General features: G+C 38.2%; 1 protein-coding gene across 2 annotated transcripts in view; it reads right to left on the reverse strand.

Moving 5' to 3' along the window:
* The window catches only part of LOC128507455 (neurexin-1-beta-like), a 120,629-nt gene extending 94,726 nt beyond the window's left edge, over positions 1–25,903 (reverse strand). For both annotated transcript variants that reach the window (XM_053478393.1, XM_053478392.1), the window contains exon 1: positions 25,549–25,903. In XM_053478393.1, coding sequence (XP_053334368.1) covers positions 25,549–25,852 — 304 coding nt within the window. In that variant the 5' untranslated portion in view covers positions 25,853–25,903. The remainder of the gene's footprint in view (positions 1–25,548) is intronic.
* Positions 25,904–26,452: the final 549 nt, after the last annotated feature.

The raw sequence follows: 26,452 nt of genomic DNA on the forward strand, positions 1-26,452 counted from the left end.
GACTGAGGCTGCCATTCACACCACTAAAATTAGCAAAGCCGATGTTTTACCGAACATCTTGAAACTAGGTAGTGGCATTTTAATGACTGACAACGTCGAGTGATTCATTTTAGGTAGGAGCAGTGGAGTACCTGACAGATCAATCTTATGGCTAAGGCTGGAATGACACAAAGAAGAAAAACACACACACACACACACACACAAAAGCTATTCTGTTTCATTAGTCTGTTCAAGAGGATGTGGGGTGTTTTAGGCTAAAAGACTGAGCAGTCCTTAATGATGTATACATTACATGGTACAGTACTCAGGGTTGCAGGATGTTGGTTTTAAGGTATTACAAATAGTGTTAAATTTGTGCTTTTCAGAACAGCTGAAAGGGACGTTTACAACTAAAACTAAACACGTACTGTATAATGTGAAGTCAATAGGTAAACTCATCAAATGTGTCTAGAGCTAAAAAAAAAAAAACAGTACATATAATACATCAGCAACTCAACAAAAAAACAAAAAAGGATTCTATGAAACGTGGAAATATTTTTGAATTTTAAATAAATGTCTCCGCAGCTTGGTGTCTTCGTGTCTCCTTGTATCTCCAGGGTCCGGATTTAATTCCCAACCCGTTTCTGTGTGCATGTTCTCCCCGTGCTTGGTGGGTTTCCTCTGGGTACTCCGGATTCCTACCACAGTCCGAGGACACACAGGTTAGGCTAATCGGAGTTCCCGAATTGTCCGTAGTGTGTGAATGACTGTGTGAGTGTGTGCCTTGTGCCTGGATTGGCACCCCATTCAGGGGTTAGAATCCAGGCCCCCCATGTACCTGTATACAGGATAAAGCGTCATCGATGACGAGTGAATGAGTAAGTAGTAAAAAGTGAGTAATACATGTCTTGGTTAGAAAAGTATATTAAGGGTCCAATAATATTATATATTATTTTAAAGATACTAATTATATACGGGCAAACATGCTCTTAATGATATAATTTGTTCAGTTATTTTACTGTTAGCCTCAATAAACATGTTTTGATTCCAAATGTGCATTTTATTATCTTAATCACAATATGTATGAAAATAATAAAAATGTAATTTTTTAAAAATCTAATCGCGCAGCCCTACATCTGATCAGATGCTATGCAAAAGCTCATTTCGTCATAATTCGCTTCCAAAGTGGCAGGCTTTTTATTTCTTAATGTAGTCTTGAGCAATAGATCTCCAGACTTCCAGAGGGACATTTTTGGCTCTTATTTTTGGCAAGTTTTTCTCTCTCATTTTCAGTCAAAGTCCCTGTACATAACCAGTTTCAGAGGAACGGTTTTGGTGTGTTAAGCCACAAAGTGACCCATGAAACATTCAAGTATAAAAAAACAGGTGCAGATGATGACAGATGATCAGGCCGGTGATTAGTATACTTGTGATGCTGAATGCCGAGTGGTTGGAACAGACGAGAGGGGACATGAGGTTGCTGCTGCAGTTGTTATATAAACCACCAGTTTTTAAATGGTACCTTTAGGAATTTTGCAGCCGGTCGCAGTAAAACCCCTTTTTTTTTATTAACCTCCATTTAATTTGAACTAATATGAGGAAATGAGGGATGGCTCAAAACCTTTGAACAGGACTAATGTACAGTATACACCATGTCTATCTACAGTCATCTTTGGACTGTGGGAGGAAACCGGAGTCCTCAGAGGAAACCCACCAAGTACAAGCAGAAAATGTAAACAACCAACAACCCTAGCTTAAAAATAAAACATTTACTGTTAGGTAAATTCTAAACAAAAAAAGAACGACATTTTTGAGGGTTCTATAGTGGAACCGGTTTCAAAGTGAGGTCCATTTTGTTTCTTCGCCCATAAATAAACATCATCAACCTGGTTATTTAGCATGAAAAGTCATAAAACCATATAGACAACATTTCATTTTGATTAAAAAGCCATTTGTCATGGATAATTTTAGGGCATCCAGGAAGTGCCTTCAAGGCGACAAAGAGTCTTCTTAAATTAGAAACCATAACATCAATTTTTCTCCACATTAGCAATAAAACAATTTCCACCTGCACTGTGGTCTTACTCCCAGCCTTACAGTGTCATAAAGAAGGAGAAGAAGAAAAAAAACAATACATTCCTCTGGGGGATTTCAGGAGGGCTGGGGGCACATGGACAAACAACCAAACCTCTCTCTGCATGATGCATATTCCACCCAGGGGTGAGAGAGCTGGAAAAAAAAAAACCCTCTGAAGTTCTAGTGGGGATGGTTACTGCAGCAACGTGCCAGTCCAATGCACGGAGTGCAGGCTTGTCTGGGAGTGCCTTTCAAACCTCTCGGAAAACATATGCGTCTTCGAAAAGAAAATGATGCGTGATGCACATGAGCATCGATTGGGTTGAACTCTAATGCCTGCATGAAAGAATTAGGACAGGAGTGAGTTGATGCTTCCAGATTATTCTGTGTATTAACACACTGTACAGTCAGCTATAGGAGACTCAGGCTCGTCTCACTCTCTAATGGTTGCTAGGTTACAAACTGGGACGTGGCTTGACACATACTAAGGGGCTGCTGCTGATTTCATCAGTCTCCCATCTGCACAATATGAGATGCATCTCTTTTTTTTTTGTCTAAACCTCTTTTTTTTTTAACTTGTTCCTGCTTCAAAAGGAAGAGGAAAGTTTTTAATTTGCGAGTCGTGACATTTTTTTTTCAGCAGTGTTTCCTTAAACATCAGAGAACTGTTTAAATCAGTACCGCCTCCTTGATTCACACTGGTTTGAACTATTTATGAAAAACAATATAGGCAAATGTAATCAGTCAGGCTGAACTATTTTACCCGCATTATGCATTTGTTGGAGTGGCGCACAGGTCTGTATTACCGACATCCTAAACCATTAACTCTAATTTGCAAACACCATGCAAAATATCCTGCAGAGCGCCCGGCCTCAGCAGTAACAGGCAATCTGAGACCATGCTTCTTTCTTAATGAGCAAGGAAGGGCTTCTTTCCTATCTGTCGCACATGTCTCTTTCTCTCTAACTTTCCCCAACTTCAAAAATCTGCTCAAAATGTCAGCCTGCTGTCCCAGATTTCTCCCACCATCCAAGCATCTGTTTTTTAAAGAAAAACTTCACCCTGGAAATATGCTGACAATAAATAGTGAAATTTATAATATCCTTAGTAATATTTGTGGTTTTTATGTGAATATACTGTATGTGATACTGTAGCAATCAGATTCACTTCTAAAAAAGAGCAAGAGCTTACTGTATGAGAAAGCCAGTATAAATCAAGTAGAGATGTTGGTGCAAGAATAAGACTCAAACTTCGAGAATGCAGTGCAGATATATGCCAAAGATGTGCTTATTTATGGCATAGACTTGGCTCGGCTTAGTTACTGATCTAAGAGATGACAAGCACAATGGCATTGATGGTGCAATTGGAATAAACAGTGAAAGATTTGGGAGCTGAACCATTCCTGAACAGAATACAGATGAGCAGGACAACGACGAGGACCGAGTAAAGTGCTACCGCATCGTTATTCTCACGTAGGGATGGAAAACAGGTTTAACCTGTCACTATCATCACTATCATATGGCATTCTGGGTAATACAGGAGCCTGTTATCCAATGCGAAAATAAAATGTCAGGGACATTTAAAATCATTAGGCAGTTTAATTATCAGACTGTGGTGTAAAGGTTAGCACTGTGGCCCTGTACTGTAGCTTCAGGGTCGGGGGTTCGGTTCTTGCCTCGGGTTTGTGTGCATGGAGGGTTTCCTCTGGGTACTCAGGTTTCCTTCCAAAGTCCCAAAGAGATATAGATTTATTGGAGTTTTCAAATTGTCTATAGTGTGTGTGTGCCCTGCGATGGATTGGCACCCTGTCCAGGGGTACAGTATGCCACATCAAGCCCCAAGTCTCCTGGATAGGCTTCAGGCCTCCCGTCACCCTGAACACAGGATAAGCAGTATGGAAAATGAATAAATGAATGAAAAAGACTGCTATTTTTGTATGTGCATTTGAACTTTATTCTGTTTTGTATTTCTGTGCATGTTTGAAAGCACTGCTTCTTTACTGACACTTAGAACTGTGGGAAGATCATCAAAGTTTGTTTTTGTCATTGCTTTTTAACACATTTGGTCGAAACCTCTAATTATTCTATGATTGCTCGGCTTCTGGGTGTGCTTACTTAAATCTCCATGACAGACTAACTAAAATCGACTAATTAATTTAACATTACTGAATATTGTTAGAAATACTGACATTTAAGTCATTCAAGGTAAAAATAATAACAGGCGCAGAGAATAGTTCGGGCAGTGGAATAAACAGGGAGAAAAGAAAAGCTACACAATAAGCCGTGGCATTCCCCCCCCCCCCCCCACAGATAATACGTTATCCTATAGCTAGAATCAATAACCCATACCTGGGCAAGCAGTGTCTAATGTAGCCATCGTCCATCCGTAGTGCCGCTGTCGTGATTGCTCTTGAGTACCGACACTATTGCTGTTTGTCCACCAGTCAAATTAAAGCATGTAATTAATCTGACCAACACAGTGGCCTTTTTATGCTAGAGCGATAATGGAGCTGAACGACATCTGTGCGCTTTTTCAACACCACCACAGGTTCATTCATTACCCGCAGAGGCATTTCAGAGAATTCTTGAATAAAGTGGTTAACGCACTAAACCGAAGCTATGTGCCATAAATGAATCATGCCTGTATAGCACTTTGTAAGAGAACATTTATACTGTAGATAAAACTGTAGATTTAATGTTTTTTTTTTCCTTTTTAATGTGCTATGCAAAAGCCTTAAGCACGGTATATCTTAAATTCGTTGAGTAAAACAAAGATGGCTTTGTCGAAAGGATTGAAGTATTAATTAAATTACTTTCTTGTTCGGTAAACCATGAAAACGAATCAAATAAAAAAATTAAAAAAAAATCATAATTAGCCTTTGCAATGACAATGTGAAAATTGTTTTCACAGAAAACTCACCAAAAACAATGATTATTCCTAAAATAATACATTTATATTTAATCGAAGGTAAATGTAATATCGTCGGTCGCTGAGACGTTTATTTAACTTTGGAAGATTTTGTCGTATCGTCATTCAGCTGGTCTCATTGCAAAAGATGCGTGATGACACAGCAGTGATTTTTTTTTTTTTTAACATTTCCTTATTGAATAAGATTTGACCATTCAATCTGCACATTCTGACTTGGCACAGGTTTTACACCAGATGCCCTTCCTGATGCAACCCTCTCTCTTTTTCAATCTGGACTTGGGTCCTGCATCCAACGGTTGAATTTGGGCCACTGGATATAAAACACGGGTCTTTCGCAAGACAGTCAAGAAGTCTTCCACTAGTGGCTGACCTCCAGCCACTAAAGCCATGCGCAGTGCAGCTTACTATAGTATCAACCTGTCAAATTAGATTTTGGAAGACTTTTTTTGTTTTCTTTTTGTTATTTATTAAGATATTACAAACTATTGATACAATAACTGTTTATTCTGTAGCTGCTTTAATATAAATAATAACAGGAACTAACTTATCCTGCACCTGTAACTTAAAATTGCTAAACAGGATGTTGTTATAAAATCAAAACTGAAATAGTCGATAAATCCCTGTAGTATAAGAGGAATAACTCTCTCCCCTCTCGCCTTGTTGTGAATAATTCTCCTCTTATAACACATCCTAAAGGTTTCTTTATTCCTTCCAACTGAGTGGCCAGACCTTACGGTAGAATTGAAAGCATGTCTACAGTATGTAAAGCGGTGTTACCCTGTATTACATCATGATCGTTATTATCATTATATTTATTCCCACCATTATGCCAGCCTATGATTTACATTTCCTTCAAATTATAGTACTGAAGCTCAGCTCCGCTTTCCATTCAGTTCTCTCCCCTGAGACCCTCAATTTAATCCTGGTTACTGCAATCACGAATGACTTGTTACTTCCAAAAGCCTAATGTTTAGCCCAATTAGGAAAATGTGATTAACACGCTCCTTCAAACACAATAACGAAGTTGCTCTTCTAGTGCTGTGCGTCTTAAGTTCCATACATTCACATTCGTATAGTGAACACCACAACTTTTACTACAAGCTCTAGAAAATAAACTACTGCAAAATTACCATTTTTTGGGGGTTTTATTTTTTATAGGTTTGTGTTTTGTTATAACTAACAGTTTTGTGTTATTTTATAAACTCCTGATAACATTTTTATCAAATAACAAATGAACAGGTTGCTATTTAGAGTACTTTTTACTAAAAGTTCACATTAAGTTTTAAACCATATGGTACTAATGTTTTAACTAAGGAATGGTTTTGATGGTATAACCCTAAATTTACAATCACAGCTTCCATGCATCTTGGCATGCTTTCCACCAGTCTTCCACATTGCTGTAGGCAACTTTATGCCCCCCCCCCCAAAAAAAAAACAAACAAAAAAAAAAAAACACAAGCAACTCATCTTTGTTTGAGCGCTTGTGACCATCCAACTTCCTCTTGAACACATTCCAGAAGTTTGTACTGGTGTTCGGATCTGGAGATTGGGTTGGCCATGACAAGGTCTTGATCCGTTGATTGACCAGACTGTGTGGCATGAATTGTGACCTCAGATTTGGGGAACATAGTCAGAGCAGATGGAAACAAATGATCCACCAGGATTATGTTGTACATGGATTGATTTCTTCACAAAGATAAATCTGCCCAATTTCAGCTTTACCGAAGCCCCCCAGGTCATCACTGATCCTCCTCCACATTTCACAGTTGGTACAAGACATTGTGGTTTTGGGCCTCTCCAGGTATTTGCCAAAGCTGAAAATTGGACTCATCAGTGAAGATGACTTTTCTCTAGTTCCTTATACTCCAATCCCTATGGCACTTCTCATAAAATCTCAGCCTTGATCTTCTTTGCTTCTCAATGATGAAGGGCTTTTTTCTGGCTTTACATGACTTCAGCCCTGCTCCTAAGAGCCTCTTTCAAACCATCCTCACTTCACCCCAGCTTCAGATTGCGACTGTGTTTGAAGGTCACTTGATATCATCCTACAGTTTGCAGTGATCCCTGCCAGTAAAGATTCATTTTCACCCTCTGCCAGTTTGTAGCTTTGTTGTTTCCACTGTCTGCTGCTTGACCTTGTTCTTGGTTACTGCTGTCTTAAGGATGAGGCAACCTAACACTCACTATATCCCTGTGCCAATAAAGTAAGGATTTAACCCTTCTTTCCCCTTACTCAAAAGCTTTCATTTTAAGTCTTTTGGCATGGTCAATGGTTATTTTATAAAAATAAATTATCTTTGAAGTACTCCTTCATTCGGCCACTCACATTGCCAAAGGAGGGTGATAATAACAGCAGTGTTTTTTTATGCTTTTTCTCAATAAATAAGATTTGACCATCAAATCTGCACATTTTCACTTGGCACAGGTTTTATGCCAGATGCACTTCCTGTCTCAAACCTCTCATTTTATGTGGATTTGGGACTTGGATCCAATGGTTGGGTTTAGGGCATTGGATAAAATAAAACACAGGCCTTCTGCAGGACAGGAGAGAAGCCGTTCACTGACCTTCTATAAACTAAACTAACTATAAACCTGTCAAATTACTGTACATGCCTTGCACATTAACAACAAAGTCGTAATAATGAAGTTATCATAATTATTTCACTGATCTTTCACATTTATGTAAATGTGCCTAATGTCAAGTTAACACGCCTTATAATTTATATAGGGCCAGGGGTAGCTCAGTGGTTAAGGCATTGGACTATGGTTCGGAAGATCCCAGGTTCAAACCCCACAACCACCAAGTTGCCACTGTTGGGCCCTTGAGCAAGGCCCTTAACCCTCAACTGCTCAGATGTATAATGAGATAAAAATTTAAGTCGCTCTGGATAAGAGCGTCTGCTTAATGTCAATGTAATTTGTTTTGGAAAGATACAGTTACTCAAATAATCACTTTTTACAACCATGGTGAGTAGAATAGCATCTCAGGATGCATTAAATTTTTGGGGTGAATGGGTGAAAATGGAAGAAGACCACGGCAAGAACAGGAATCTGAAACTACCCGAACTGAAAAGGTAAGCCAGTGGTTAAGGCATTTTGATCAAGACTATTGATCAGAAGTTCCCAGGTTCAAACCTAGCAAAACCAAGTTGCCACTGTTGAACCCTTGAGCAAGGCCCAGGCTCAGTGGTTAAGGCTCTGGATAAGGCATCTGGTAATTGCTGTAAATGTACGCTAAGGATTGGAAAAAGACCAGGAAATGTCAAATCTCAAAGTCAACTCTGAGAAGTCTTAACATCGATTGCATGATGTTCATGCCTTTGTCTTGTATTGATCCTTAATAATAATAAACAATATTTTCTGTTTTTGTTTTCTTCTTCAGTGTATAAAATGCACATAGGTCATTGTTTAATGGGATTTCTGAATGGGATTGCAGGAATATTATGCCCTAAATAATGATTATAATAATATAATATATTACATAATAAAATATATAATTTTTTTCCTTCAAGTACTGTCTGGCATTTAGGGGAAATCTTTTTAAAAATGAATAGTTTAATTGTATAGTTGGGAAAGCAATTTACTTTAGTTACCCCTAAATTATCAAATTATTATTCCTGGCTAAGCCACAGGTAGAAATAATGTGAATGGTTTACCAAATGATGGTGTGAGGACTCTCTGTGCATGGATTTGCATCTAGAAAGGAGTCAGAGGTGAGATTAAAAGGTGCTGAAGGCTGTTGGAGCCATAAAGACACAGACTATTTAGGCATGTCGGCTCGAGTGTGGAGAAGTCAGTGGTAAACCTACCAAGTCTCATATAAGATTATACCATGATTACAGTGATGCAAATGTCTCCAGCAATTACGTCGCTGTCACTGATAGGTCTGAAGAGTTCTCTTTAATTCACTTTAAACACCAGGTGCCCAGTAAAGTGTCTCCAAAAAAAAAACACAGAAAGAAAGGTCTTTGCAACCATGATGAATATGAACAGTGGTGGAAAAGGAAAAAGAAAGTGATAAGCTGAGGAATTGTAAAATTGCACAAAACCCTTGTCTTTCTGGTGCGTCTGCAATTTCTTTTCTCTGACAGGAAAAAAAAAAACAATAAGCCGGGGCAAAAAAAAAACAAAAAAAAAACGTGTTTTTCTGCAGGCATTCCATCCTGATGATTACATCTAGTCTGGGGAAAAAATAAACTACAGTACATATTCTCCAGAATATAGTGTGAGGAATGGAGGAACAGAACAGAATTTATACTGTTCAGATCTGAGTGAGTGAGCTCTTAAACTGGCTGAAATTAGGCTGAAGAACTATACAGAACGAAAAATAATGCGAGCAGCTGAGAGGCACAAATCCTAACCCTGCCATGTGGAGGAGCCATAAAAGCAGCGCGACAACAACAACAACAACAACGCATCTTAAGTCATTGTGTCAAAGCAGCAAAGTGCACAGGAAACACTTCGGTGTGTAGAAATGCCTATAAATTAAAAATAAGAGTAAAACCAAGAGAGCTGCATTGGAAGACCTGCTAGACTTGCTCTAGTTCATTTCTACGATTATTAAATATTTTATCGAGGACACTTAAATATTTTATCGAGGACACAGCCTCTAATTGGCTTTCTGTCTTTTTATTAACAGCATTTAGTAAAAAAAAAATTGGATACAAATTTGAACAGGATGACTGATTATGACTGTAAGAGCGGCAGACTGGCTTAGTGGTTAGCCTTGCACCTTCAGGGTACGGGTTCGATTCCCGCCCTGCATGGAGTTTGCATGTTCCCCCTGTGCTTGGTGGGTTTCCTCAGGGGATTCTGGTTTCCTCCCACAGTCCAAAGACATGCAGATTAGGCTGATTGGCATTCCTAATTGCTAGTATGTGTGTCCTGCAATGTATTGGCACCCTGTCCAGGGTGTACCCCGCCTCCTGCCCTATCTCACCTGGGATGGGAAGCAAGCTCCCTGCGACCCTGTACACAGGATAAAGCTTTATACACAATAAATGTGTAAGCGACTGATATATGTCATTTTGGGGGAAATTTTACTCAGACACAAAAAGTTGTTTATAGCTAAACGTTATGTCAACAATCATTAAAAACTCTTGTTTTACAGGTTTTAAACTATAATTAGCACTAGTTTTGTAAGTGCCATGATGCAATTCATAGTAATATTTACCAAAGAAAATGAAACAGCGTGATAATGCTACAACACTCAAGTGATGTGTTTCTTCGCTTTCTTTTAAATTGACATGAGATAAATGTGTTTGGTGTGTGGGAAGCTGTAACATTCACTAGGTCTGGTTACATTTACTATTTCGCGATCTCTAACTGGGAGTTCTGGACTCCATGTAAGAGTTGTATGTGAATGTAAGAAGAAACATATGCAAGGTGATTTGGTGCTTGAACAGATGTGATACAGTGCGGAATTGCAAAACTATGAGAAAAGGCGCTATAGTCAGGAAGCAAAGTGCAACTCCAACTGGTTTTTGGATTATTTTTAATGTTTGTCTTGAGCTTCAATAATCTTTGTAATTAAAAAGCCTTTTGTGCAGTTAAATTCAAAATGTTTTTCTTGTTCCAATTCGCTGTCAAATGAAAACACAATTAAAGCATGAGTATTGGTATCTATTCCAAATAATAATAATAATAATAATAATAATAATAATATTAATAATAATAATAATAATAATAATAATAATATTAATAATAATAATAATAATAATAATAATAATAATAAATCATATTTACATTGCCACAAACACAACTAAAGGATGTTTTATCCATTGGGAACAAACTATAGAAGGTGGAGTTATAGCGTTTTGCCAGATAATAGAAAACTTACACTGGTATAAGCAAAACAGCTTTGACATGATGACAGGCATTCTGCATGAGTGTGTGACCAAAATATTCTCAAACAGCTTATAATACTTTGTTTCTTCTTTGGAAATAAATGAATAAATACACGTTTATACGGTTAAACTGCTCATTTATTTATTTATACACAGCTTTGTGCGTTAATGTGTTTAGATATAGAAACAGTTTAAGGTTCTATTTACTCCACATTTATTATTTAAAGCAAAATGCAAAAGCCAAAGTGCTCCATTTACATCTTAATATGGACGATTTCAGCCTCATGCAGTGGTCATCTCGGACACAAATAACATCAGCCTGGTGAAAAAGGCCATTCACTCAAAATGGAAGAGGAGGCGGTATGGAAAAGCAGGATTCCCATTTCACAAACCTAACGTTTTTCTTGAAAGGCAGTAATACCAACTCCTTACTCTTTACTAGTCCAGTAATTATTTATGATTCACACCAGAGTTGCAACCTCCTGCATTTCACACACACGCACACACGCACATGCACACACGCAGACACACACACGCACACATATACACACACACCACTGCACAGCATGCATGGCCTCACATCTCACAGTGCTGAAATGCTGGGTAAAATCTAAGCCTATCTCCAGCATTTGACGCACATCAGACCGATATCTAAAAAAAAAAAAAAGTGGTTCATGCATGCAAAGATTTTTTAGAAACTAGAAATAAATTTCTGTGGTTTTTCTTCAATTGAAGATGTATGTTCGGCAATCATTTCTTACCCGAGACCAGTTCAAAGCCCAACACTGCCATGCCATTCGAGGTGACGACATGTGTATGTAAACTTCCGACTTTCATTCTAGCAGCACAAAATGTTGAACACAAAAACACTCAATGGAACAAAAGCACAATTTGTATTTAAATAAAACAGACAAGGGCACTGCAGGAGAGAATAGTGTCATTTAAAATAAAAGAAACAGTGGATTTGACAATCAGTCGGTACCACCTGACTGCTGATATTATTACAATACATTTAGCGTTGCCACCGCAGGTCATGGGCACCCTACCGTGATTGTATGTTTCCACAATAAGACGTAATAGCAGTCTGTATAACACTTCATGCATTTTAATGAAATTTACCACAATGATTGAGAACAATATCAGATACTGTCACAACATCCTTAGTGTACAGCACTCACGCTTTGTAGCATCAACAAGGCTTATTTAAACATATGCTTACAACGCTGGCAAACAAAAAACATTGCATTTATTTATACCAATATTTGGATATTATTATATGTAAAAAGGAAAATGCCTTAAAAGAAAAAAAATAGTCTTTAAAAATCCTTAGACTCGAAAAACAAACAAAAAAACCCTTACATTTTCAAACCAAAAATTATTTTAAATCAATAGGTTCAAATAACATGATGTGTATCGATTGATCCAGTGTTCCGACCCAGCAAAAGGGGAAAGCCAAAGGAAAAATACAAAATAAATAAATACAACACTTTTTGAGAAATCTTTTATTCTAATTTTAATGATCTGATTCTCATTATCAACAGGGTATCGTTTATATTTAGATTTAAAAAAATTCAAAGGAACAAATTAAAGATTTAAATAAACACAATTATTACAATGTTTTCATCCTAATTTAGAGTTTTTGAAGGTTTATAATAGAAGGTGAAACGTCTGTGAAAGTGTCATATGATAGACTTTATATTTATATCAGAAAAACTGTTTTTTTTTAGCTGTATGTAACATTTAGGCAGAAATGAAAACCTACTTTTGTTGCTACAATAAGCATTAGATAATGAGGTTTAAAAACTGTTTTTAATACCATAATAGAAATGATATCAATGCAATTTATACTGTATTATTTATTATTTATATGAAGAATAAAAAATCCTGACCAAATGTGTGATTTTTTTTTTCCCCCAGAGTCTCCACTCGCTGACTGAAGCGCGGCCCTGGCCTATATACGTGCTTGTTTTCAGCCCCGGATCATCCGTTCACCCTGTTTTGCTGCAATGTGAATGAACCTTCAGTCTGCAGACAGGATCGGGAGAACGATGCTCACCCAGTTCTCATGTAAAAATAATCCTCTTTCTCTACTGGAGTCAGTGATGTAGCCAAGAGCGGCAGTGAGTCCCCCTCGTGAGTAAGAATGAATCACACTTATTCCACCAGTATTATCACTGCTGCTGTTGCTCGCTGTGCACTCGTTTATCTGTGAAATTGTGTAATCCTTAGAGAGATTGCCAAGAATAATTTTATTATCTCTCTAAATAGCAAAATGAGCTGTAACCGGTTCTTGTAAAGCTCGAATCCTTCGTCCTGCCAAATGTCGTTTAAAAATAAACGGAGAACACTTTCGCAAACACAATGACGCGTATATGGAAAAAAAATACAAAAAAAAAAAAAGAAAAAAAAATCAAAAGAGAAACCTTCAGCTTTGGTTTGTCTGCAATTATACTGTGAAGGATGTGCCACAGCGGCACTTTCCCAGCTAACACCATGCAGAACAAATACACAAGACATATACAGTAATGGCTGTGGATGTTCCAGCAGGAGATGTCTGATGGTCCGGCTTTGTGTCTTGATAACAGTGTGTCTGCGTGCATGTTATGCAGCTATAAGCGAGGACCGCATGCTGAGCTGTTCTTTACTCTGTCCTAGGAGACGTGTGTAGGTGGATTGCGCAAACCAGACCTAAAGACTAAGACGGGGGATGAACACCTTTTTCAATGCTGCTTCTGATGCCTAACACCACACACACACACACACACAGTCCTCCTGTCGTTATCCACTGATTACCCGACACTACTAAATTCAGATTTCAAGTACTCTTCAGCACTCACGTATTTCCTGAAGGTTAAAGCAATATTTTTAAAAGCATATTTAAAAATGAATAAAGTCTATCAAAATAAAGATGTCTTTCACGTGTACAGTACATGTATTTCATGTATTTTGTTCAATTAGATTTTTATCAGCTTGTTATACTATAATTTGCGTTCCTCGGAGACCAGACACAGAGCACACACTGTCAGAGATGTAAATCTTAAGGTTGCAATAATAAATGCTAAAGAAAGAAGGTTGGAAGGTTAAGTAAATATATTCAATGATATGTTCTTTATTTAAGGAGTTTATTATTAGAAGATGAATTCTAGTTTTATTTCATGACATCCTACAACAAATATTAACAGCATAATATGCCTTCTCTAACTATGTAGCAGGCGTTTGAAATTAGAAGCGGAAACCGTTGCGGATAACGACGAGATATCAAGCCTATAGTCAGGTAGTGCAGACTTACAGGAAAAGATAGACAATTAGACTTTTTTTATACTACAGAACGGTTTAAAGGCTGCTGTAAGGTAATACAGGCTCAATAGTTTTGATACCTAAGTAAATTTGGAGGTGAGTGCGTTTGTACTTTTGCTGAAGGAGAAATGTAAATGAAGGACTTCTACTTTTACTAAAGTTATATGTTACATTACATTAGATCTGTAGAAGTAACATGAAGGGTGAGAATAGTCATCTTAAATCTTTTGTCATTAGAGGTTCGTTTAATTAAGTAAAAAGAATTATGTTGTCACTTTTCATGTTGTTCACATTACAAACCACAATGTTCAATTCCGACTTTTTGGGTCAGACTGGATCCTCACGTCAGGACGGTTTACATTTCTAATTATAAGTGACCTTTATCTGACTCTGATCTGGACACGTCTGTCCTCTGAAATGGCACGCATGCACATTTCGATATTTGCTCGCACAATCTGGGCTTAAGCATGTCATGAGTTTGTGCGACCACTCATTCATTCCAAAGCAAGTATGCAATATTAGCAAAAATATGCTTGGAATTTTGCTATGGAGGTCGGCAAGCAGTTAGTCAGGTCCAGAGGAGGAAAGAATGCATCGCTTTAACTGTTTTAGCAGCTACTGTCAGCGCTGCTATGAAATCCCTGCGCTGCTGAGGCATGCATTCTGATCGGCCCGTTCTTAGTCAAGTCACATGACCATGTATCAGCTATGTATCTGATCTATGACAACCTACTGTATTAAAGTGAGGTGAAAAATCTTATGGTAAAAAATTGGACACCACTGTTTTGGGCTGAGCAAGGAGAGGATAAACATGTATGACTCTGTCTGAACAGTTTTAAACAGTCCAGATTTAAGCATTTAGGGTTGGAGCAAGCCATCCTGTCACCTCCCCAATCACTTCATGACAATCCAAGAAAGTCGGTCAAAAAAATAAAAAATTCCTAAATGAACTGCCTTCAACTAAATAATTTATGTAAATGTGCAGTATTTAAATTATGCAACATAGGATCGCAGAGTCATGATAAATCATTTGAATTGATTACGGATTTAAAGCCTAAAGATATACAGGTGTGTGACACCCACACTAGTGATGCCCCAAATGAAAATCTAGAACTTTAATGACTGTATGAGTGAATGAGTCAGTAGCTACGCTTTTACAGATAATATTCCTTTAATCTGTTTAATTACTGTTTACATGAACGCCGATAGGATAAGAGGTGCATTTACAAAGTGGCTCTGCTCGCTTCGAGGTGTTTAATCTGCGGTAAAGATAACAGAATAAGATAAAGACTTTTACTTTTGTCTTTTAATTTAGGGTTGGGTAAGGCTTCCCATTTTTCAGATAAAACCCACCTTCTGCATTATAATTGCTTAGAAGCTTAACTAGTGAACATGTGAAATATGTGTCTCTTCCCCAGTCAGAAGCCCAATGGCTGAGAGTCAGAAGTAAAGACTGCTGGGAGTTGTTCTTATCAGTAATGTAAGCAAATTCTTCCTTTCAGAAACTTGTCCTATCACTTCATGCTTTTATGATTAAACATGTGCAGAAGAAATATATTTATTCCAATTAAAAAAAAAATCAGATCAAGTGTTTACATGGTTAATATTTACCTACTGAACAGATTATGAAAGGTTTACACCGCCAGTCTCCTCCTTGATGAAAATGAACTCTGATCGGCCCAGATCGGGTCACACTGTTCCGACTGAGGTGTTTACATTATTTATTTTTCTTCACATTTGGCTGTTATTCAGATAAATAGTGGAATATTAGAATTCATGTAACTGCGTCTAGTGAGTAAATGAATAAACAAATAAGTAAATGAATAAGCTAAAACAATTAAGTGGAAGCCACATTTGTATTTACAGCATTTGGCAGATGCCCTTATCCAGAGCGACTTACATTTAATCTCATTATACTATACATCTGAGCAGGAAAAGGTTAAGCCAACTGTGGTAACTTGGTTTCAAGTTTGCCCTCCAGTGGTACTGCGGTTTGAACCCGGGACCTTCCGATCAGTAGTCCAATGCCTTAACCACTGCCCCATCTGCATTAGCAATGCAACAGTGTGAAATCAAAGAATGTAATAATGGAATGAAGTGAGTGAGTGAGTGAGTGAGTGAGTAAGAGAATGTGTGAGTACATACATAACTGAATCACTCAGGAAGATAAAGTGAACAGTGTGAGCTTAATAGCGGAGTGAGAGTTTGTGTAAGATAGATCGTACAACATGTGTGACTGAGTGTGTGAGCAAAAGAGAGTGAATAAATGACATGGGGGAAAGAGAGTGAATGAGCGAGTGAGTGAAAGAGTGCATGAGAAAATGACTGAATGAATAATGGATAAGCATAAGTACGTACAGTAAGTGACTGAGTAAAGACGTACTGTAAGTGAGAGAATGACTGAACAAGTGGCTGAGCAGATGTAGGAGTGAGAAAAGTCCCTTAGAATGCAAAGATTTTGCTCTACAAAAAAAAAAACCTCCTTTAGATGCAATCTGTCTTTAATTGAAATAGTTATTACAAAAAAAGGACTATTGACTGCTATTTGTTAGCTTTGAGATATGTAAGATTGTAAAATGTCCGCTAAAACAAAAAGAGTCAAACTGCTTACTGTGGTCTTTATAGGCTAATAGCCTTAAAGAGAATCACATTAGCTGGATGTTTTTAAGACCCTGCTATCATTACACACCAGATCCAATTAAAAACCATATGACTTGTATCTTTTATTGCACCATGTTCCTCATAAAAAAAAGTAAAAAAAAAAAAAAGTAGCTTGTTAATTTCCCTAAACTAATTAAAACAAGACGTTTCAACAAAATATCACAATCAAGTGTTAGCTAATTATCTTTTTTTTTATTTAAAAGAATTGCTTCTTTGGTCAATAGCATAAAACTAACAATTCTAATTGGATACATTTATTTTAGATGGAGTGTGAAGTGTGGGTCATAAAATTGAATAATTAGGATTAAAATGAATAAATAAATAATTCTGCACATTATTAAAAAAAATAAAATAAAAATGTAGTCTGACAGATTTACTCTACAGATAAGCTTCAATTCACTGCTAAAGCACAGTTTAGCCAGGATTGATCCGGATCTTACTGCTCTTATATAAAGATGCACCCAGGCACCAAGAGTGTGATTTCACCCCTCACAGCTCACACCACTGATCTTCAGCTTTACTCAGACCTCTGGTTGCAATCCTAGGCAAAAACCGCATGCCTGAGTTCCTTCTCTCTCTGCTCGGTGTCACATTTAGAGCCGACGTCCCCGAGGATAATCAGTGAGGGGGCTCATCAACAACTTTATGCCTGCAAATGTGGCTACAGTGTGCTACTAATGCTGCAGACATAATGAGCATTTAGGGGCTTTTCTTATCCAGTGCTTACAGCACACGCCTTGAAATTGCCTGCTAGATATAATCTAGGGCCGGGTAATGTGGGAGTATAGGTGGGAGATGAAATGCTGATACTGCCGATGCTATTTTGGTACATTTTTTTAAAGAGGTTAACAGAAAGAAGAAACAAAAACTGTGACTTCGGTATCACAAGGTTCTATCTTGGTGTGGAGCTGTTTTGAGTTTTAATACTCCAACTAGAAAAACATATAAATGCAACTTCCTATTGATATTCTAACATTCTCGGGGACATTTATGAGGTACATTTCCGAGGCCAAACAGATAAACCCTTATGTGACAACAGGCCTTCAGCCATCTGCCAGCCCTTTGCTCGACCAAGGAGAAGAGACCACAACAAGCATGCATTCAGCACCTCGGACAGCTCCGCTGCTCACACTGAAGGGGCGGGGCGCCTTAACTCACCGTGGCTGGCAGCGCATTATTATCCACCGTCCTGGTGTCATCAGCGCCCTATAAAAGGACTGCCAAACGTCAGTCTGCTGAGTAGTACATTCTGGGTGCATGACTCACGGCTCTGTTTTCTTTTCTCTCTCTCCAAGTGTTCTGGAGATTCCCAAAAATTGGGTAAACTGCTGAGAAAGGGCCCTCGCTGAACCTTCCACGCTTCACCCAGTCCGTGGATAAACTCATGGATGGCATCTTTTGCAACAGCTCACCTTTACCATCTCCTTAACTTTTTCATTTTATGCTTTAATAAAAGTACACTTTACTCCTTGCCCTGATGCTATTTTGTTTAATAAGGCTCTGTGTGAGTGTTTCCCATGACCTCATCAAATTACTAACAAATGGAACTAATCAATAAATGTGGAGTCTATCAAAACCACATTATATATAGTAAGATTAAAAAAATATATATATATTTTAGTATGTGAAAATACTTGAAACATGGTTAAACGTATCTATAATTTTCTATGAGATTATTATATAACACAATGATTCAGGCTGCTTTAGATACATACTGTATAATACATATTTTATGATATAAATGTTTTAAATCTATTACCAGATCATTCTTTTTTACAAACAAATAAAAGCCTTAATTAAGATGGCCTTAATCATTAAATTAACTTTAATAATATTTTTACACATAAGCTTAATAAGAATATAATTAATAATAAACTGACTTTAATACAATGCCTACAAAATGGTTTAACAATCAGGTATTTGGTTCACTGTAATCTTATAATCTTATAATGGAAATGCTAGATTAACCTGATCACATTAAAGATCTGATCATGCACCCATGAGATGCACCGGACAAAGTAGTCTGATACACGGAGACCACAACCCACAGCACCCAAAGGATCCGTTGCCAGTGTCCTGATGCCAAACACCACAGCACACTCCCAGAGGTTTTACAGAGCCACACCCTGAGGGGCCAGAGCAGCCACGGTAACACAAGGGGAACCTACACAATACTGGGCGTAATCTTAAGTGTTGTAATGTTATACCAGATCATGTGAGTTTATACTATGCATTAATTATTATAGTAATTTACTTCCTATAATTTTTATAAATCATATGAAGATCAATTATGGGTAAAATGAGTTTGAAAATGATGGTGTGACAATTTCCTCTTTTGCTTCTCTATTAAGCAAATCTTATTTTAAAAGTCCCATTGATATTAACAATGCTGTTTCGGCCATGTTCACACAATGCACTAGTGCATCAAAAAAGAAAAACTGAAACGTCCATCTACCTTCGATCAGACCTTGATTACTTTTGAAAAAGACCCACTCAGGGGAACAATAGAAATCAAGAAGAATTTGTGAAAATGAAGCAAAAATTTATTGATTTTCGTTTTTCCTACATTTTTTACATTCCTAAATGATATATCTGTAATAGTAGGGTTTGGGGTCTCATTATTTTTAAAGTTCATAAAGTCCACTTAAAAATTAGTAACCCCTAGAAAACTCCATTGAGAGAAATAACAGTGTGATAAAAAATAGTGAGGTTTATATGATTAACTCCATTTTTACCAAATACCAGAAAGAATTGTATAATACCGAGGTCTGTTTATCATAGTTCCAACAAGCAAAAGAATTGATTTATATTCTAGAGGTGAAAAGGACAGACCCTCGACCTCAGGGTCAAAAAGAAAACAATTCAGTCTCTTGCTCAATAGTGTGGTCCTAACAGAATTCACAATCCACAATTCACATGTTTTCTCTAGGTTCTAAACTAAACTGTATTCATTGGTTCATTCCCAAAGTGGATGTCACATTCCACTTCAGTCCAGATTGTTTTCTTTTACAAACATTAAAGATGCGTTTATTTTTTTTTCTTTTCTTCAGGTCTATATTGTAGAAAATGCTCACAGGCCCAACAGTAGAGTTCAGAGAATACAAAGGTCATGGTTAAGTGTTCCCTCATTACGGCTCCTTATTCAAGTCTCTGTGAGCAAACAATGAGGCAGTCATACATAACGCACCATTTTCTCCCGCCGATCAATTACTCCTGTTTCTTTCTTCTGCCACCCCCTGAGCAGTGGACGCAACGAGCCCAGCTTGGCAGCAGTAATAGGATGCGCCTTTCTCTAGCATGAGCCGACACAGATAATGTCTAATCTATAGCGTGCTCACTGCTCGGCAACAAGGGTGGATCCTGCTGCGCCAATGTAGCCTCCATCCATCATGGCCACGGAGCCTGGCATTAAGGGAGAGAGTGGCACAGTGCCCAGTATAGATCATACCGTGTCCTTCAAGGCTTGGGAAGGACTAGTGTGTGATGAGGACAGTGAATGAGAGGGGGTGCACACCTGCTTTGTATGGTTATGGCTGGGAGAATGCAAATTTGCATGCATCGGGCGGCATGAGCGAACAAACAGGACCCGCTGCTTGTCAAACATCTCACCAGCATCAGCACATGGACCACTGGGTATTAGTGGAAGGGAGGGGCTACTCCAGCAAACAAAATGGTGACACATAGTGAGAGAGAGTGAGATAGAACATGACAGAGACAGAGATATGATGCACGCTGATGCACACGGATGCCCAGAGATTGCTGTGAAAAGTCAGCAGAACATAGATGGATCTGCAGGTCAGGAGGAGGTTAGGATGAGCACAACTCGCCTGAAAAAAGCTGCTCTCAGTGGTCATAGCAGAACAAAAAGGCAGAGATTGAAGGAAGTCAGAGTACAGATATTCAGGGTTACTAGGTTATCAACGAGCAAAACAATACACGTATCAAAGGGCGAGAAGGAGATCGTTCTACAAGTGTCCAGTAGAAATACTGCAGCACTGCTTATGCCTGAATTATTTAAATAGTTCCGTGTGACCACGCATTTTGGTCTAACATAAATAATGAGATTTAGGTTTTACGGCATTTGGTAGATATCCTTATCTAGTGGATTGTATCCATATTACGTCATCATACATCTACTGTAAGCAGTTGAGAGTGAAGGGCCTTAGTCAAGGGCCCAACAGTGGCGTCAGGGTGGTGCTGGGGTTTTAGCCTAAGGCTGGTTTTAGCCTGATTTTTTTTTTTTACATTCCGATAAGTAGTCCAGCATTTTAATTCGTCCGGCTTTAAACAAAGCAACAAAGATACTCCCTAACCCACAAAAATACAATTCCTTTAAATGATCAAACAGCAAACATGTGATTTAATTCTGCCACCTTACAATTTCAATTGCCTCATTTTGATCTTTCAAACGTGCACATGTTATTTTTGGCATTGTTGTCGAAATCAAGCAGTTGGTACTGTAAAATGATGGTTGGTAATGATTGCACCCCAAAGACACATAAACAACCTTGTTAGTTAGATAATAGTGTAGATTAGATTCAATAATGATAGCCTTTCCAATTGGGGGAAAGACTGCAGGATAATGATGAAATAAATAGATGGATATATTCACTGTTTGATAACTGGTTGAACTTTTTGATACATTTTTGCAATCGGAAATGCAGCTGTGACTGATACAGCAGCTGTGCTCCCAGTGACTACTGTTATGGTCTGTGAGAGACACACAAAAGTGCAACATCTAAAAAGGGAAGTCGATAAAACTTCGACTTTTATCTGTCAAAGATCAACAATGTTAAAAATCCCTTCTCACTCAATCAGAGGTAATTAGCACATTAACAACAGTTAAAATACAATGAATACATTACAGTATATATATGATACAGTATTACTTTTTCCCAGTGTGAATCCTGTAATATGCCCGTGCCATCAGGAAGAATCCATCCTGGTTGTTCAGTACATATGGACAAATCGTTAGCTGACTTATTATCAATGTCACATAACGTTGCTGAGCCTGGACCTGACCAACTTCGGATCGTAACGCTGCCTCCAGAGGCTTGTACAGCGGGCACTATGCATGATGGGTGCATCGCTTCCACCACTTCCCTTCAAACCCTAATGCATTCATCACTCTGGAATAGGCTCGATCTGGACTCATTAGATCACATGAGCCTTTCCAGTTGCTTTAAAGTTTAAATCTTTATGCTCCTTAACGAAATAAAACATTCTTTTCTGGTGACTCTCACTAACAAGTGGTTTTCTTACGGCCTGTTCAGGTCCGATCCTGAGAGTTCTCACTGCATTGTGTGTGGTTGGAAATTCACTTACTTTCACTATTAAACATAGATGTGATATCCGCTGGAGAGAAACTAAGAATTTGAATCATATTATCATGTGATCACGGTCATATTTCAGACCGCATTCCTTCTGTGAAGGTAACAGTTCAGCACTACAGTATCTTCCCAGGTTTTAATAATGCATTGGGCAGGTCTTCAACCCAATTTCCGTCATTCCAATATTTTCTTTGCTTATTTAACGGCAATTTCCTTTCATTTGCTTGTTTATTTTTATAGCCATTATCCTACATGTCAGCAGCCAGCTGTCTTTTTTTGTGCTTTGTTTATTTTATTTTTTTTTATTTTACATTTTATTTTGCATGTGTTCAGTCTCATATCTGTTAAACGCAGCGACCAGATTTTTGGAAATTGACAACACTGACAACAAATGGAAAATCCACATGGCAATCTGTTCGCTTCGATTTGAAATATGCTTTTAGCAATTTTGCAAGGTATATTTTTGAGAGAAATATATATTTATAATTTTTTAGATGTTTCCTATTTTGAGAGATTTAAAGGAGAAACATGCCTCGTGTGCAGCTTTAGATGGACAGCAACCCCGATCTGGATACAGCAGTAACTAAAAAATAAATGACAGACTGAATGACTTAACATTTACAGTAAGTCATATGATACGTAATAGATATTGAAGTCCTGTTTTATAGCAGTTTCTCAAGTGTACACACATAAACAAGACACAAGACAAGATCTGTAGGTCGACTACATAGCCCGTGGCTGTCAGATGGAAAGTATCTATGATTGATGAGGCATTTGTCACATGATGTAAATGTCAGAACTATGATTGACACTAGGCGTGACACACATTTCCTCCACTGCAAATCAAATCCCTTCAGGTTCCTTCAGATCTCAAAGACCACCCTGATACCTCTAATCTGCATATCAATTCCATCAATTTCCTGCCACTCGGTGGAATAGTGCATGTGTGTGTGTGCGTGTGTGTGTGTGTGTGTGTGTGTGTGTGTGTGAAGGGTGCACACTGATTGAATTTGGCAAATTGGTCAATAAGCGTGAATGGTTTGAAGGCTGCTTCTTTTTGTAATACATGTTTAAAGATGGTGGTCTGATATCTCATGCACTGCATGGATTAAACATTCATCTCATGCATACTGAAAAGGATATTGTTCTAAACTGATCCAAATGGACAAACAGAATAATTTGATGGGTGTGATTTATAAAATAACAGGGATTATTATCTGCTTTCTGCAGCTGGGGACAACCTATATTACGACATAATTAAATGAACAAGTCAAATTGAAAGGCTCCACACTGTATCAGCTAGCGATTGAATCTGTCATTTGTGTAACCGAGCCAGAACATTAGCAGGCTTTAATGTTGTCAGATTGGGACACTGCGAGAACCGTTAAGCAAGTAAGGATGGAACAGATTTTTTAGAAAATCACAGATGTTAAACTGGGGGGCCCCTTTTTTTTTCTTTATACAGATCAGACTGTGGAAATCCAAGTGTCAAGGTGACAATTGCAAATCCAATAAAAAAAAAGGGAGATTGAAAGACATGGCCTTGATAGCATGGTTACTATGCAGAGTCACATCCTTTGTTTAATATAAAGGCTTATCTTATGTTAGAAATGCACCATTCAACATCCTCATTTATACAGTAACCATACCCCAACAAAGAGCTATCCAAAGGGAGAGACACTTGAATACTACTGTATACTGTATCATCCTCCTCTATCTGTAAAGCTCCAAATGGTCAACAGCATCGACAAAACTTCCACTGACCCCGTCCTGCTAAAGGGCATCTGTTTGTAAGCTTGCACGGTTGTGCTTTCAAGGATAAAAGCGCTTCTTTAATTATTTGTTTAGCAAGTTTAATCAAAAGCTGTTCGGCCAAATAATCCCGGTGTGTGTTGAAAGCCCTGGTTAAAGATCCACAGTCTAGATTCCCATTCCCATCAGGAATTCTGCTGAATTCATTTGGATGGTTTCACTGTAGAATCGCATGTGATTCAAAAAACAGCTACAGCGTCTATTGGTACAGAGAGAGAGAGAGAGAGAGAGAGAGAGAGAGAGAGAGAGAGAGAGAGAGAGAGAGAAAGAGAGAGAGAGAGAGAGAGAGAGAGAGAGAAAGAGAGAGAGAGAGAGAGAGAGAGAGAGAGAGAGAGAGAGAGAACCCAGACTACATGGACAACTCCTAAGCAAATGTTGTTAAATTCGGCAGCGAGTTCTCCATGTATACTTCCTTGCAACTGTTCTGCCTTGCATACAGTACATAACACGGGTCTGTTCAATTCTACGTTCTATTCTTAGTTTTTCTATTAAAAAATTCAAGATATCTGGAATTACAGTAAATAATCCCAATGGGATACTCCCCATGGATCCAGCATCATAGGCAACCATTATACACATTCTTTGTTGTGTAATACAAGAGCCAGGTGGGAATTCGTCTACACTACAGTATATTATTTAGGAAATCAGGGAAAATCTGGGCAACATAAATCACTTTCCTTTTTATTTATGCCAATTATTTTTACTGAGATTGCCCAAAGTATTTTTTTATTTTTTTTATTAAAAAAGCTTGTAAAAATCAATAAGTGCTCAGTCAATAGGGTGTTGTGAGTATTTGATTAAAGAAGTGGTAAGGCCATAGTATTTGTTTCTATGGACTGCTTTAATTTGATAATTATTGCTTATTTAGCAGACTAATAGCTCTTGGAAATAACAAATATTACGTAGCACTTTTCATTGAAATTAAATGTACTGTACATACTTCTGTAATCTTGCCAAGCAGCCATGAATGATACGTTTGGTAACAAGGGTGAACAACCACTCTCAAAGGCTTTGGGAAATCTCAAAAGATTTTGGAGATCCTCCAATTTTTTTTTACAGTGGATGCAGAACTGGCAAGATTCACATGATCCATAGCCAAATCTCCTCGTGATGAAGAAGAGGATCAGGTCGAATTGTATCTCTAATGTTTCAAATAAGGTTTCCTTACATAAATAGTCCTGGACACAAACAAAGGGTTTGTCCATATATATATATATATATATATATATATATATATATATATATGAAAGCTGATGCTGGCTATGCAGCAAATGACAGTGCTGTATTTGGAGACAGGCTGTCAACTCTATTTATCAAATTCAATGCACTGATATACAATATGGCAAGGATAGCTGCTCTTCAAATCTGTCTCTGTAGCAGATCTGCTGCAAAGCAATATAAAGCTTGAGACCCCTCCCAACTTGATCTATAAAGAGTGGAATAAAGGCAAAGATCAAAGCATACGTGCAGGTTGCATGGAGTGCTGCAGAACACCATGATGCCAATCATGGCTGCAAACATCAATGTAAGAAGTGACCTTAATAGTAAGAACTCAAACCTAAGAGTCACATCAGTGTGGGCAAAAGATGGTGTGGACAAGACATGGGATGAGAACTTACCGTGGCCCCCTCTAGTAAGAAAGGGCATCCTGTTAATGGCGATGGGTACAGTCCCGTGCTTGTTATGGAAGTGGTGGACGTGATGTGTGGTGCTCAGGCTGGAAGACACACGAGCATTGGCTGTTCTGTCTGGCAAGGAGACAAGCAGGACCAGAGATAATGCCAACCTCCACCAGGTGCCTAGGCCCATCAAGCCTGTTCCCCCAAACTCCCAGCCCAGAAGCAGCACCTCCAACTTGGGGCAGGAAGTACCACACCAGGCCCTACCACCTCCCATCTGTCCCAGCTGCTGCACAGGAGACATCTCAGAGAGGGAAGCCCATGTCGGCCATTATCCACAGGACAGGTAAACAACTCAGCAAAAATGACACACACACACACATACACACACACACACAAAAAAAAACCTTTAAGGCTTTTGTGGTAGGTTTCCAAACAGCCAAAAAAACATTGGGGGGAAAAAAAAACAGCTCCCCAGTCTCTTTTAAGTCTCCCTTGAAAATCCAATGGGAAAAAAAAAATCTGTTGCTGTTCTACTTGGCCGGTGTTTCTTGGTTCAATTCCCGATTATATAAAAAAAAAAGGCAAAGCAAATTAGAGCAGTTTTTTCTGCAAATAAACAAAACGGTGCAATCTTACCGGAAACATCTGTAAAGACAATTCCCACAGGTTCACGTGAAACCTACAACAGCCGATACAAATGCATCAGAAGGTTCAAATCGGCCTAATTGAGCAAAGAGAAAGTGCTCCAGGTGACTCTCTCTCTCGTCTCTTTCTTCCAGCTCCAGGTAGAGCTTACGCTCTGTTAAGACCACTCTTTCTCAGAGGGCGGCCCCTCCACTGCAGAGGAAGTGATAAGAAACATCCCAGGAGAAAAAGATAGATTATTTAAAAAAAAAAAGAT

Source organism: Clarias gariepinus, chromosome 19 (genome assembly GCF_024256425.1).
Source record: "Clarias gariepinus isolate MV-2021 ecotype Netherlands chromosome 19, CGAR_prim_01v2, whole genome shotgun sequence".
NCBI classification, from domain to species: Eukaryota; Metazoa; Chordata; class Actinopteri; order Siluriformes; family Clariidae; genus Clarias; species Clarias gariepinus.